Source organism: Numida meleagris, chromosome 4 (genome assembly GCF_002078875.1).
Source record: "Numida meleagris isolate 19003 breed g44 Domestic line chromosome 4, NumMel1.0, whole genome shotgun sequence".
Lineage (NCBI taxonomy): Eukaryota > Metazoa > Chordata > Aves > Galliformes > Numididae > Numida > Numida meleagris.
This window is the reverse complement of record NC_034412.1, coordinates 84,965,468-84,979,707: the sequence shown is the minus strand read 5'-3', so window position 1 is coordinate 84,979,707 and position 14,240 is coordinate 84,965,468. Positions and strand designations below refer to the sequence as shown.

General features: G+C 42.1%; 1 protein-coding gene across 3 annotated transcripts in view; it reads right to left on the bottom strand.

Moving 5' to 3' along the window:
- Nucleotides 1-14,240, bottom strand: part of SLC2A9 (solute carrier family 2 member 9) — a 115,138-nt gene that overhangs the window by 91,107 nt on the left and 9,791 nt on the right. Inside the window, exons 2-3 of one of the 3 annotated variants that reach the window (XM_021396259.1) lie at nucleotides 7,305-7,384; nucleotides 3,171-3,256 (exon numbers count right to left, since the gene is read on the bottom strand). In XM_021396259.1, coding sequence (XP_021251934.1) covers nucleotides 3,171-3,233 — 63 coding nt within the window. In that variant the 5' untranslated portion in view covers nucleotides 3,234-3,256; nucleotides 7,305-7,384. Of the gene's footprint in view, nucleotides 1-1,893; nucleotides 2,027-3,170; nucleotides 3,371-7,304; nucleotides 7,385-14,240 lie in introns of those variants that run through there. The other 2 variants (XM_021396256.1, XM_021396258.1) reach the window with 2 other exon arrangements.

The following is a 14,240-nucleotide window of genomic DNA, read 5'->3' as shown; positions in this document are numbered from 1 at the left end:
CTTTAGCAGAGTCTGTTGTGATAGGACAACGGGAAATGGTTTTAAACTAAAAGAGAGGAGATTTAGACTGGATATAAAAAGTAAGTTTCTTATAAGAGTAGCAAAGCACAGGAACAGGTTGCCCAGAGATGTGGTGGCCGCCCCATCCCTGCAGGCAATCAAGATCAGACTGGACGGGGCTCTACAATCTGATCGAGCTGTAGGTGTCCCTGTTCATTGCAGGGGAGTTGGACTAGATGGCCTTTTAAGGTCTCTTCCACCTCAAATGTTTCTATAATTCTGTGAATTTAAAACACTGAGGAGAGTATACAGGAGTGCTCCCAGAGGGTTCGTAAATGATAAGTGCAAGTTCACATGTAGTAATATTGCTAAAGGATCTGCTCAAACAACATTAAACTCCTTGGAAAAATCCTGCCAACAGGATGATTTAGACCATATAGTCTATGCTTTTTAAAAACTCCAGTGAACACCTCAAACTTTCAGTGCAGGCACACTGTGTGCACATGGGGTTAAGTAGCAAATAAGGCAGTACAAATCATAACAGTGCTGTCAAATTAGAAAACCCCACATCCACTTTATTTTCAAGTGCTGCAGACAGCAAAGTTTAGAGCCTACTTCAGCACCATGAAGTTTTCACGTACACAGAAAGCACACAGAGCCTCATACAAAGTTTTACAGATCTTGGAACGTGAGCTTCAATTTCTCCATGACCTGTCTCTCCTCGTGCACTACTTCAAATATTTGCTCAAGTTTCAGCAATACCAGCTAAAAGCAAAATGAAACAAAAAGGCAAAAAAAAAAAAAATTGCTCAAAAAAAAAGAAAAATTAAGCGCATGGCAACATTTTAAATAAGTAAGTGAGTAAATGAACAAAGCAAGCAAGCCTCCAGCAATCTGTTTGATAGTGACTGGGAAACGAGAAGTGATCACACCTCCCCTAGAGGTGCTCCTTTCCTTTACCACCGCCAGCGCGCTGCTGTCAGCACAGGCTGTCACACAGCACAAAGGCGCAGTAAGGAAGTTTCATACTGGACCACAGCAAAGACCCCCGGACACTGGAAAGCTGCTTACATGTAAGAGTCTATGGTTTTTGCTCTTATCACAGATCCCAGAGCTCCGATAGCGTTGGAAATGTTTTTACCGACTCGACTTCTTCGCTCAGCACACAGCACAATGTTTGTGTACTATGAACCTTCAATTGCTTTTGTTTTAAAACAACACTGGTTTGCTTTTCGGTTTTCCGAGCACTATTTAGGATTTCACATTTTGGCTAGGGGTGACAGCCCCCTTTTCAGATTAAAATCAAACACAGTTGTAAGCAGTAAACATTGCACAGGTACAGAAGGAAGTTTTAGAATCTTTCAATGGACACTGCTAAGGTTTCTTATCGCCATAGGCTCCTGATTGCCGCGCACCCGGCTCTGCACAGCGCTGCTGGGACGGCTCCCGGCGGGCAGGTGCGTGCCCACCCGCGGTCCCCGGGCTGCTCCCTGCCCCTCCCCGCTGCCCGCCGTGCAGCCCTCGTCTCCTCGCCCCGTTCTCAGGAGCTGTTTGCCCAGCGGGGTCTCTCCCACCGCGGGGCCGTCTCTGCCCCGTCCCTGCCGCTGCCCTCCGCCCGTCCTCCAGTCCCAGCTCGGGCGGCCGCGGTATTTTTAGCTCAGCCCCGCCGGACTCCGTTCTGCACCGAGCGGTGAGGATTCCGTGCTGCAACCTGAGCCCTTCCTCACTCGGGGACTTACTCCGGCTCCCACGGCCGCCGTGTCCCTGCCCGCTTCTCCTCCCTCCCTGCCGAGCTGGAAAAGGACACAAATCCTCCCCGCTCTCCCCCGAGGCCGATCCCCGCCGGGCTCCGATCCCCTCCGCCGCTGTCCCCGCTCCCCTCGGGCTCCTTACGCTACTCGCGCTTCTCCCCGCGCGGCGGCCGCCCGCTTCCCGCGCCACCAGCGTGTCCGCCTCGGGCGCCGCCGCAGGCTCCATGCCGCCGCCTCCGCACGTGCGCAGCGGCCGCGCATCTCCGTGCGCAGCGGGCAGCTCGCGGGGCGCGGCCGGGGGAGGCGGGGAGCCGGGGGGAGCGAGGGGCAGCGCGGCCGTCCCCGAGCCCCGCTCCGCGGCCGCAGGGATTGGCCTCTGCGGAGGAGGGGATGGGGTGGTCCAGAGCGCGCTGCTGAATAACTTAAGCAAATAGCCGTGAGCCTCGGGGAGGTCGAGGGTTTCCGCGCTTCGCGGCGGGTGGAGGTCAGGTGCGCTGCCAGCAGGAGGTCGGCGCTTCCAGCTCTTCGTTCTGCAGGTGCCTATTTGCAAATACGCATCGAAATGCTAAGAGTTAAGCTGCACCTTCCAGTTGGCAATGCATGCACCTCAGACTAGTACTAAGTACGCCTGGGAACTATTCCCAGATGTCTGCAGTCGTAGGGGCGTAAATCTCCACTCTTTCCGCTGCTGACATGCTACATACCTCACAACTACCTCGCGGCTCTCAAAGACACAGAAGTAATGCCATAAAGCATGGCAGGTTTGAAGGCAGACAGTAATGCAGAAACTTGGAAGTGTCATAGGAGTATTAAGGCCGAAAAGACAATTAATAACATCCAGCTCAGCTGCCAGCCCATCCCCACCATGCCCACTAACTATCTTCCTCAGTGCCACATCTCCACGTTTCTTGAACACCTCCAGGAACTCCAGGAGGCTCCTCCAGCCTCCCTGGGCAGCCTGTTTCAATGCCTTACCACTCTTTCTGAGGAAAAATTGTTCCCAGTATCCTACCTGAGTCTTTGTCCAACCTGTGTCCTTGCCACACACTGAGCTAAACAGCACTTGAAGAGAAAGCCAGGTGGTCCTTATTAACATGTAAAGTTATTGTTCATACTGAGAAACATCTGCACAGACCAATAATCTGAACAACACTTCAAATCTTTTTGAGTGGTCACAAGCAGTAGAAGAGACAAACTAGGAGAATCAAGCCACTAAAATGCATGGAGTGCATTTGGGATGAACCTGCATCTGTATTTCATTTAGTTTCATCTACCATAACACAGTGCGAGCAGCTTACTGCAGTTGACACTCAAATGCCAGTAATATGGCTGCACGTGAGTAACACATACAAATTTCTCGCCTTAGCATGATGACATAATGACAAATTCATCGAGAGAAGAGTTGAGGAATTCACTTACCATATTTTTCTTCACCTCCTTATTTTGTTTCATCTCTCCCTTGCTTTGTTGCTTGTTCTCCATTCTGTTACTTTGTAAATGGATAGCTGAGGAGGAAAAGAGGGAAACTTGTAGCAGCATCGGGCAAGTGCGCCGGGAAGGCACAGCAGTGCCAAAAATGCAGTTAAAAGCAACCAAAATACATGCCAGCTGTGCTGAAGTCATCCACTTGGGGGACTACATTTTGATTTGTCCAAATGTTGGATCAGCGTGAATCTGAGGATTCTCTCACCTCCTTACATTAGCTGTGTCACTGTGTGAATGCCTTTGCAAAGGAGGGGCCTATTTATTTACTGCCCTGTCAAGAAAATTCCTCTCTAATCATCACCACATGTACTTCAACAGTATTAAAAGGCATTTTAATAATCACTTATTAATCTGGTTTGTGGGGTTTCAGGGAGGGTGGATTATCTGTTATTTACACTGTGCTTCATGTTATGATCTTGGGCAGTTCATCAATCTGTTCAGTTCATCCCAAATATGGATTATGGATTCTTCTGCATCAACACCTCAAGGATATCACATTTCAGTATCTTTGATCATTTGAATATTAAGGCACATATAAACAGTAATGGTAGATCCTGTCTTGAATGCAAGGCATCTTTTAGACAGGAGTTTAAAAGACAGTGAGCTGTGATACACAGGGACTAACAGTCAATTCAGGGAAAGAGCAGGTTGAAGCAGAAGGTATGTTCAGGTCCTCAGGCATACAGGAGGTTTTCTAAGCAGAGATCCTATTTGATAGAAGAAATACCATTGACAGTGCTGGGACCATTATTTATGGATGGTTCCAAGAAATCAGGCTGAGTTTTGAGGTAAGAGGAACTAAAAAAGTGTCTGCATTGTATAATCACTGAAGCCAGAGAAATTGCCATCTTCCCTCTTCACCTCCTAGTGTAGTCAATACTGAAAACCTGCAAGTGTTGTCTGCAGGTTCCCCTCTGCTACATAGGGCCTTAGTCAATTGCTGCTAAATCACCCTTTAAAGAGAGCTTTCAAGTGAAACTTTTCGGTTTATAAAAGATGTACTTAATCTTAGCATTGGATATTTCACCTGTGCGATGCCATTTTTAACAAGAATGCCAAAAGCAATCCACCAGTATTCTTCTCTGTAGCACCTACATGCTATCTATTTTTTCACATTTAAGGCAGATAATTAGGTTGATGATGTGTTAAATGTTACACTACTGATAGAATGCCAACAGAGCATCATTGAACTGGAAATTAAGAGCTTACTGGATGGAGAGTATATGGGCCATAACACTGGAACAGGAACAGCATGGATTCAGTCACGAGCTGTCAGGTAAACATCTAAAGAGAAACGAGTCAACCTCACAGCTACACCACTAGCAAGGATAGATAACTCGTGTCTCCCTTCCATCACCACATTTTTATATGGCTGAATTGTCTTAACCTCTTGTTCTTTGAGCAGTCTTTAAAACACTTTTATAACATTTCTGGCTTGTTGGAAAGCCAGCAATAGCTGACAGTGCCCCATTTGCTCAGGTTTTCAGATCAAACTGTATCTTCTGTATTTTGGGTACCTTTAGTTTCACAACTTTCTATAAATACCCAGTTGACTGTGACAGGCATCCACTGTGATACAGGAATTAAGAAATCTAGACTGGAGAGGGAGTACAGATTATTGAAACCCTTTGTGAGTTTGCCAGTGTTGCTTCTGCAGTCTCATTGACTTGGGTGCAAGGAAGAGATGTGGGGTTGGAAACAAGATCTTCTGACTGTAGCATCTCACAGCATCTATAGGAGTGACATTCTGCTTGGGAAAGTGAATATCTGGAGTTTGCACTGCTGCTGTCGGTTTACATTCATTGAAATGCTTTAACAGATGGGGGAAAAAGCTACTCTGTCCCTGGCAGTTCATGTTGCTAGTGCAGGAGAAATTATTTAAGATAAAGATCCAGAAACACTGTCTTATTTTTTTGTCCTAAAGTATGGAATAATAGATCTGTCCTCCCTCAGTTTGTACAGTTAGCCAAGAGGTGACCAAAAAATCAAGACAGTGCACTTACATCAGGCCTCAAAGCTCCTTCTATTTCAGCATTATGAACAGAGCTATAGTTTGCATACCTACATATCCAGCAGTTTATTTACCAAAGTATAGGCTGAGTTAATTAAAAGGAAATTGATTCCAACTGATTTCTGTAATTTGTTAGCCTTGGCAAGGATGTCTCAGCAGCTCACAGAATGGGAGCATTGTGGATGGCAGAGCAAACTGAACAGGAGAGGTATGAGTAAACTTACTCTAACCTAGGTTTCAGGCACAACAGAAGCAAGCTTCAGGCAGTACATCTGCAAGTTAGAAAGTTCTGGTGACACAAATTCCTCTTGGTGGCCATGCACCACTTCCACATCTGTCTCCTAGTCACAAAACTCACAACCTCTATTAAAATATGGTGTCTGTGTCAACAATGTAGTTCCATGCACAGAGAAAATGTGGAAGTCAGAAAATGTGGAAGTCAGAAGAACAGCTTACAGCTGACAAATTTTTACACTCCTCAGAGTAAGCCTCTTTCTGACGCAGAACAGAATTGTTTGGTTTCTTTTAAAAATGGGGAAAACAAGCTCTCAGAGAGAGGACACTGAAATACAATCTCAGCCATAAATATTTGATGTAAAATGCTGGTACAGAACTAACATTCATTGACTCAGTAAGTCCTATAGTACCACATATTTCCTACGACTGTAGGAACTAGATGATCTTTAAGGTCCCCTCCAACCTAAGCCATTCTATGATAGACTGATGTCTAATGATCGTATCTCACTTTGCAGACATCTCTTTTTGTGAGGGTGCTTCTTCCCCCTTTGCTTATTCTATCTCTTATTTTAAAGGTAAAAATTTCCAACTTGAGTACTTTGGTTTCCTATGCACTGTACTGGATATAAGTGGAAGATTCAGAAGACTATTTTTTTTTTAAATTTAAACTCAAAACTCTTGTAAAAAAGAGTGGAGGAGAGAAGCTTGAATATCACTCCTTCATCTACCTTGTGTGCTTTAGAGCTACTGCTGCTACTTTTTTCCATGCAACTTACAGCCAAAATCCTCTATGGCTGAACACTTGCACCTTTCAAAAAAGGAGCCATCCCTGCAAGGTAATGGACTTAAACTGAGCACTTCCCTGTGCTTCCAGCTAGATGTATCTGCCATGGGTCTATGATGTCTACTTCAATGAGTCTGTTCCTCTTTTACTGTAAATTGCATATGCACACCCATACAAGAGAAATCCACCACTGATTATAAAAAACGTTGAATAAATACAGCATCCAACATGAAAAACAAGGATGAAGTATAGGTTTTGACACCCAAAACAGAAACAATTTATGCACTACATTCTCATAACTAACAACTATCTGGGTAAAATAGGTGTTAAGGGATTTAATTCATAGCAGAAGGGTTTATTTTCTCCTCAAGTAGTGCTGTTAAGATAGATCTATTCTTGTGCAACCAAGACCATGCTTCTCATACTGTTTGCATAAAAGGTCCCAATATTAAAGCATCAGGTGGAATCAGGTGTGGCATGACTTCAACATAGCGCGGAACATTCCTATGGTACTGAACCATTTAGCAAGAGTTAATCTCCGGCACAGATACTGTAGACACGCCAGCTTCAAGAAATACCTGTTCTCTTAAGTAATTAATTGATACAGTGTTATAAAGCTCATATATCTTTCATCCCCAATATCTGTGTCAGTCCTGAAGTGTTTACAAAGTGGTTATTTCTGTATCTCGGTTTCAGTATTCCATACAAGTCACAATAAGATCCCTACTGAGAAAATAAATAATTTCATTTCTATTTCAAAGTAAGGTTAGCTTTCTAATATATAAATTAGTGGAAAATTTAAAGCTATAGATCTATAGAAATCTATTATCCAGGAGAAGAAGACAGATTGTGGAGTTAATGACTGCTTATTCAGATGCTGAGTACTTGTCTCACACGGGAAACCATTTGTTTAGACATTTCAAAAAAATTGGTTCATATGCAGATAAAGCTATCCCTCTGTGCCCACATCAAACCCTTCAGAACACTGCCAAACTGGAGAAGTTGCTCCGAGCTATCCACTTCAATGTCTACTTACCACTTATCCAAAGTACTCTTCAACCTCAGTGCTCTCCAGCGTTCAGTGTGGTCAGAAGGTTGTTACAGCAGCCCTCTTCTCTGAAATAAGGACACTTTTAAATTATTGAACAAAACATAGTGCTAGCTTTAGCTTTTTTATACCTTTTCAGAACTAATAAATAATTAACAGTAATTAGAAAAAAAATAGTAAAATGCTTAGGTTGGAATTTGTGCAATAAATCTTTTCTACCCAGTAGAAAATGAGCTGCCTTGTATGGCTGCAATACTACACAAGAGGTCTTTGTTTCAGCTGCCACATAATGTTAAAAAGCTTTACTTCCCACATTTGAACCAATAGACATTTGAAATGCAAGTGCCTAAGGCTAGGACTTGCATTTGTGTACTCTTACTTATTTACGTATCTCCTAGTTCAGGAACACCCACAGCATTCCTTGTGCTGTAAATTGCTTTTAATAGTGATGTGTTGGGCTAGCACTCATGCATGTAGGAGTGCATAGTACTGGCTGGGAGTCATCCCTTTACAAGGTTTTGAAAGGTTGAGACAAAACATACTGTACAGTAACAAAAATACAGTAGCTTATAAAAAGATTTAACTTTATTGTTGTTCTGGCTTTGTGCCATAGATAGGAACTTCGTATCAATGTTGGTTTAAGTGCTAAACAAAGCATGGGTGAGAACAAGGCTGTAACAGCTTGCTCTTTGCTGTCAGATCTGCATATCCCAAAGATAAGTGTAGATAAGGACACTGTTAGGTATGAGGTGCGCTCCATTTTGGCTTTTCTTTGTTAGCATGTGTATTGCTTACCCTGAAAATCCTATGCACATTACATTAGTCTCATCAGCATTTCCTCAAGGACATTAGTAGCAAGTTTAATTGGATTATTGGTGTGCTTGCTGATGCTAAACTAGCCAAGATGCACTAGGCAGAGAGGCACAAGTTGGCTGAAATTCTGAACTCGAGATGGGGCTGGAAATAACACTGTTCAAGCTGGTGTTATTGAGCACATGGTGCCTGGTTTATATTTCAAGTTATCATTATTCTGGCTGCTTTCATAGACCTCTTTTGACCCTGATGAATAAATCTCAATAACGGGAACAAAAAGATTTTATCAAAAGATATTGCCATCAAATTTGCTTCAGCTAAACATGGGTGTCCTTCTCCAACTACAAGATACTGTTGTGAAAGCATCGTTTTTTTGGGACAGGGTTCTTTGAAATATTTCCTAGCAAATTTTATCTAAAAGTATCATTAAACTTGGCACCCAATGTCTTAAATTTATGAGAAAAAAAAAGTCTTGTAGCTCATCCTTTTGTAACGTAGGTGTTATGGTGATTATAAGGAAATAGAAGATTCTCTCATCGCTGTCTGGAATGAGAATGAGGGAGCACATGAGGTTTGAATGACTCTTGTATCTTAGAAATGAGTGATAGAAAATGCCTTCCAGGTTTATGCACATTTGATTTACACTTTATGTTGTCTATATTTTAACTGAAATCTTCACACTTTTAAACTAATCCAAAGTGGTTGAACTGTAGCAGTTTAACAATATACAGTCCAGATGTGCTACTTCTTAATAGCACCCCTCATTTGTGGCAAGGTCGCGTTGCTCAGCATGTCTCGTGATTCACATAAGGACAGTAAAATAAGTAAGAGGAGGCCATAAAGCTGGCACTGCTACGCTACAAAAGCAGTTACATGTGGATTTATAAGCTTTGGAAAGGCTTGCCAGTTGACAAAATACAAGTTTTATTATGATAGAAGAGCAGCCCACTGTGCTAGAACTAATCCTGTCAGACTAAACAAACTACTTACTTCATCCAAGTTTTCTCAAGTTTTAGATCCAAGTTTATGAATTTCGCCTACGTCTACTTGAGTAAGAATACAAAGAAACCATCTCTAGGGCAATTTACACAGGTAGAACGAAGAAATAGGACAAATAAACAAGAATTACATTGTTAGATGCCACACAAGAAAGGAGCATTTTTTAAAAAATTGAAATTATAAACAAAAGAAGAGGAGACAATCTTTACAAGCAAGCTTAAGTGAAAAGCTCACCAACTGAATATTCAGAGAGGTCAGTGAAATTTTAATTTCACGTTCAATAACAATTTTTTCAGTGTTATTAACTTAGAAATAGAAATGCCAAAATTGATGTGATAACTAGAGAATATATCATATTTATTTGTAGCTATATGTGAATACTTGTTCACACTTAAATATGTGATTGGTTTCCATGTGGGTGAGCCTATTCACAAATTCAGTCTCAAAGTAGGAAATCAAACTGATACTCAAATTTCAGTTCTATGAAAATTCCCTGATGTGGCAAAGCAGTAGAATACATTTCAGTTAAAAAACAACAACAAACAACAATAAATATATAAACGCATATAATATTTTAAAAGATTTTGAACTAATTATTACATACTACTGCTTTCTATCAGCTACAGTAGAATATTTCTCAGATCTTTGAGGGGAAATATGGTTAATAATCTCCCATTGCTGTGTTAGCGATCAGCATTGTTTTAACAGTTTTCTCTCATTTACACATGCAAATCTCTTATGGCATCGTTTAGGAAAAAAATCTCATGAACCATGGGTTTAATGCTATCGTTACTTTAGGGTTATTTCCAGCATTACCATCCATGCAAATGAAAGCTAGTTAAATCTTGGCCAAGTTATTTCCAGTGAGGTCAGCCTGGTGTCCACCTACCCTTTTGTAAATGTTGAATTAAATATTGACAAGTAGAAGCTTTTATATGATAAGGTCATGCCCTGAGTTAAGACCAGAGTTGCTCCTGGGCGTACATTCTTTCCAGGTGAATAAGAAATATCCTAAATGTAACTCTTTCTAAAAAGCAGGACTATGCCACAAAATAAAGTCCTTCTAGGGTGGGAATATGGAGACAAGTACTTAAGAAGGCAGAGTACTCCTCATCTGAGGGTTTTCCATTGAATTTCAGAAAATATCTTCAAAATTTCCAAAATTGAATTGTTTGAGCAGCTTATGTTGCCTTTATTGATGTTGTAAGCAAGGGAACTTCTGCTCTGCAAAGCACCGAGGGCTTGAGCTTCCCTCCTCTCTGAGCAACAGTAGCATCTGCCTCAATAGGCAGGGGAAGACTTTATAAATCTTTGATCAAAGCCTCATTATGGGCACCCAAGAGCAGGCAAACAACTTCTAAAGAAACAGTTCTTCACCCAGGAATGTAAAAATAATTGTTACATATAGGAATTGTTTCTTTCTCCCCTCAAAACTTTCAGAGGAGAGCCAATGATTTTTTTGAAAGATCATTCAAACTATGAATGTATTGTACTAAAACACAAGGCCCATCCAGGTGAAGCTCCATGTTCTGACATGCACAAGGAATCATCCTTGTTGGCTGACTCCTTCCAGACTTAAACACTACTCATGACCTCTGTGGATGGGGAAATAAAGCACAAAATAATGTCTTTGCATGCATTGCATCCTCAGCCAGTCAACAGCCTGCTCAGAACTCAAGTTGAAGAGCTCCAGCTTCAGCCCTTTGGGAACCACGGGCCGCTGCTGGAGCCTGGAGTCCAAGCATTCCTTGCACTGCTGAATGTGCATAAAAGGAGGCAGAGCGAGCCCAGAGTAAGAAATATCTACTCATGTTGCTTTTGTGTGAAAGATGGTCCTGGAAATCAAGCTAGGAAAATAAACTTTGCCAGCCTTCACCCTATCCAGCCTGCCCAGTTATTTTAAATAGTCCCAAATCCCAGTTTGGCTTCAAGTGGTCAGATACTATTTAGCTTGTTTAGCTGTAGTTTTAGGCCTGATATCTAGCTTTTCCTTGTCTAGAGACTAAAAATAACTCAAATATATTTGTGTAACAAGTTAGTCTCTGCACAAAATCATGAAGCCTGGCAAGCAGCAGCTCAACATTTGTTCTCTTTGCCAATTACCAAAATATTCCCTTCTAAAAGGGGAGGACAACATGTTGTAGGAATTGACTTCACAGTGTTATTACTCTTCTCTATGTAAGTAAAACTTCATGTGTAAATATGTTAGAATTCATTATGTTGTGAACCTAGTGTTTTTCCTCCCACTTTGAGGAATAAGAAAGTGGAAGAATGAGTGAGTTGGGTCCTAATCCCCTCCCTACACCCCTCCCCCAAGCTTTGACTGTGATTTCCAGAGGCATTTAAATGTCTTTTTTGTGGCCTTAAAAACATCACAGAAAATATTTCATCACACTCAGTAAGTCTCAATTACATGAATGCAAAAGTACCTTATATTTCCACGTGTTATGAAATTATGGAGAAACTGAGGGGTGAAGTGCCTGCTTTGCATTTCAAAAGCAAGTGGGGTCAAAGTCTGTTAGTTATTACCGTTTCCAACCATTCTCGGTCAGGGCTCTGAGTACATAGTAAGTCCTGGGCTCAGGGCCAACATGGTTGATGGGTGCAGGCACCCAGCCATGAGGAGAGCCTCTGAGAGCTGAACTGTGGTGAGAAGCCACACGGTGGACTCCCTCTTCCACCTTCATTCCAGATGGCATGGTGATGCTATCAGCTGTTGTCCTCAGTCCAGGATGAGCTGACCCCCACTGTTGTCCTCACTAGAAGGTTTTATCTTGTAGCTGAAGTTCAGACCAGCCTCATCACCATGCAATCGTCTGTAGATCGCTGGGCTGTGCCTGGCCCTGGGATCATTGGTCTGATGCTGCGTTGTTGACTTCAGTTCCAATGTAAGCCTTAGGCCTGCCTCTTAACCAGGAGGTGTCTGCTAAATAGGGCTCTTGGCTGGACCTAACCACTGCCACCAGGTGTCTTCTGCTCTCTGTTCTCCTGGCTGTCCTTCATCTGCAACTCATGGTTACTGCAGTCTGACCTATAGGCCCTCCCAATCGCAATTCTGCACTGTCACTCCCTTCCACCCTGACAGTGCCCTTCTCTGTTGTTGCTTCTCCAGTTCTAACAGAGCCATCCAACACCAGTGAAGAATCATAGAAAGGTTTGGGCTGGACAGGACCTTGAAAACAATCTAGTTCCAATTCCCCTGACATGGGCAGGGACATCTCCCACTAGACCAGGTTGCCCAAGTCCAATCCAACCTGGTTTTGGACATTTCTAGAGATCAGGCATTCACAACTTCTATGGACAGCCTGTGCCAGTGCCTCTCCAACCTCTGAGTAAACAGTTTCTTCCTACTCTCTAATGTAAATCTCCCTTCTTTTAGTTTAAAGCCATTACCCTTTGTCCTATCACTACACTCCTCAACAAAGTGTCCCAACCCAGCTTTCCTGTAGACGCCATAGGTACTTGGAAGGCTGCTCACTATGTGGCCTCCCATTGCAGTTATCATCTGCTAACTGAAAACACAGACTGCAGCACGACAAAGACGGTTTTAAGGATAACAATGTAAAGAAAGTTATAGTACTTAACATACATCAAAGGCACCATATATAGTAAATTCAGATGTCATGTGGGCCTGCAAAACAACGAAGAAAGAAGCAAGGACCAGGGATACAGATGACTGCCCCCATCCTCCCCCATGCCTCCCAGTCAGAGTAAGAACATCAACTTTAGGATACAGAGGAGTGGGGGGAAAAAGGTAAGACTCTTAAAATCCCAGTTATACTAACAATAAACATGTAATTGTTCATAAATTCTGCACTAACAATAAATTCTTAGCACATCTAAGGTGTGCTTCCTCTTCACCCATAAGCAATATCTTGAGCCTAACAATGTTTCCACTTCCTGCTTTCATTTCCAGCATCACTTGAACTGTGATCTCTAGAAAGGGAGGTGGATGACACTACAAAAGTTTAAAATAGTATTTTTATTTGTCAGAGGTGGAATTCTATTGGCTGGTTAAGTCTAGTATGGGCAGAAAGAATTCTCCATAAAAAGATTTGCTTTGTTCCAGTTGCAAGCAAGTTGTAATGGAATTTTTCTGCAGTAAACTTAAATGTCAATTTTCAGTCAAAATGGTAAGTAATACTTCTTAACCTTAAGTAATTTACTTAACTTCTTGAGTAATCTGTGCAAATAATTACCTAAACAGGACAGCATATTCCAGGAAGACATTTGCAATTGATTTCACAGTGACTTCAAATGAGTAAGACACTTTTGTATTCAGTTTCTGGACTAAGAAGCATTGACTGAAGTCCGTTATTTTGCATCCGTACTTATCCTGCAGAGAGGAAGCACAATTTGGGACAGACTCCTTCACACAAGGTTCAGTACATTTAGAGCTCATTTATACAGGGAGCTGAGCATATCTGCAGCAGTGAAACTTAAGATAGGGCGTAACTTTTCATGAATAACTGCTCACCAGTTCAAATCCTCTATGAAATAGTCCCTAAATATTATTTCTCTTGTTCTCCCTGTTGTGTTGTTTTTAATTGCAGTGGACAGATTACAACTTTGTAGTTAAGGGGAGGAAAAGATAAAAGAAAGCCCATCCAAGAACTCTTACAGTGTTTCATACTGCACTTTTGCACACACTGATAACTGATGTTGAAGAAAACACCCTGGAGGAGGTACCTATATCCCACTGAAAGGTCTAATGCATTTGGCAAATGGATCTCTTTCTGAAAGAAGATTGTTTGGCCTTTAATTGAACAAACTTCCAAACAAATGTATGTACAGCTACTCAAGTAACATAAAAGCATCAAGTTGTCATCTGCACAGCACCCTGTGATAGTCCCACAGCTTCCTTTTGGCTTGATGCTGACAGCTATCATATCAGGATCCTTTCATCTCTTCTGCTTCGCTCATGCTCAAACATTTTCCACAGTGGCTGTTGCTTTTAAGTTCAGAGTTGATCTCTGCCCACTATCGCTGCTGAAGATTTGCAGTTTGAGCAAGTTATGGTATTTTTATGGTGTAAACTAATACACGAAAGGACAATTTTACTGTTAATGATTTGCCTCATATGATATCAGCGTTCTTCGCTAGATTATCAGA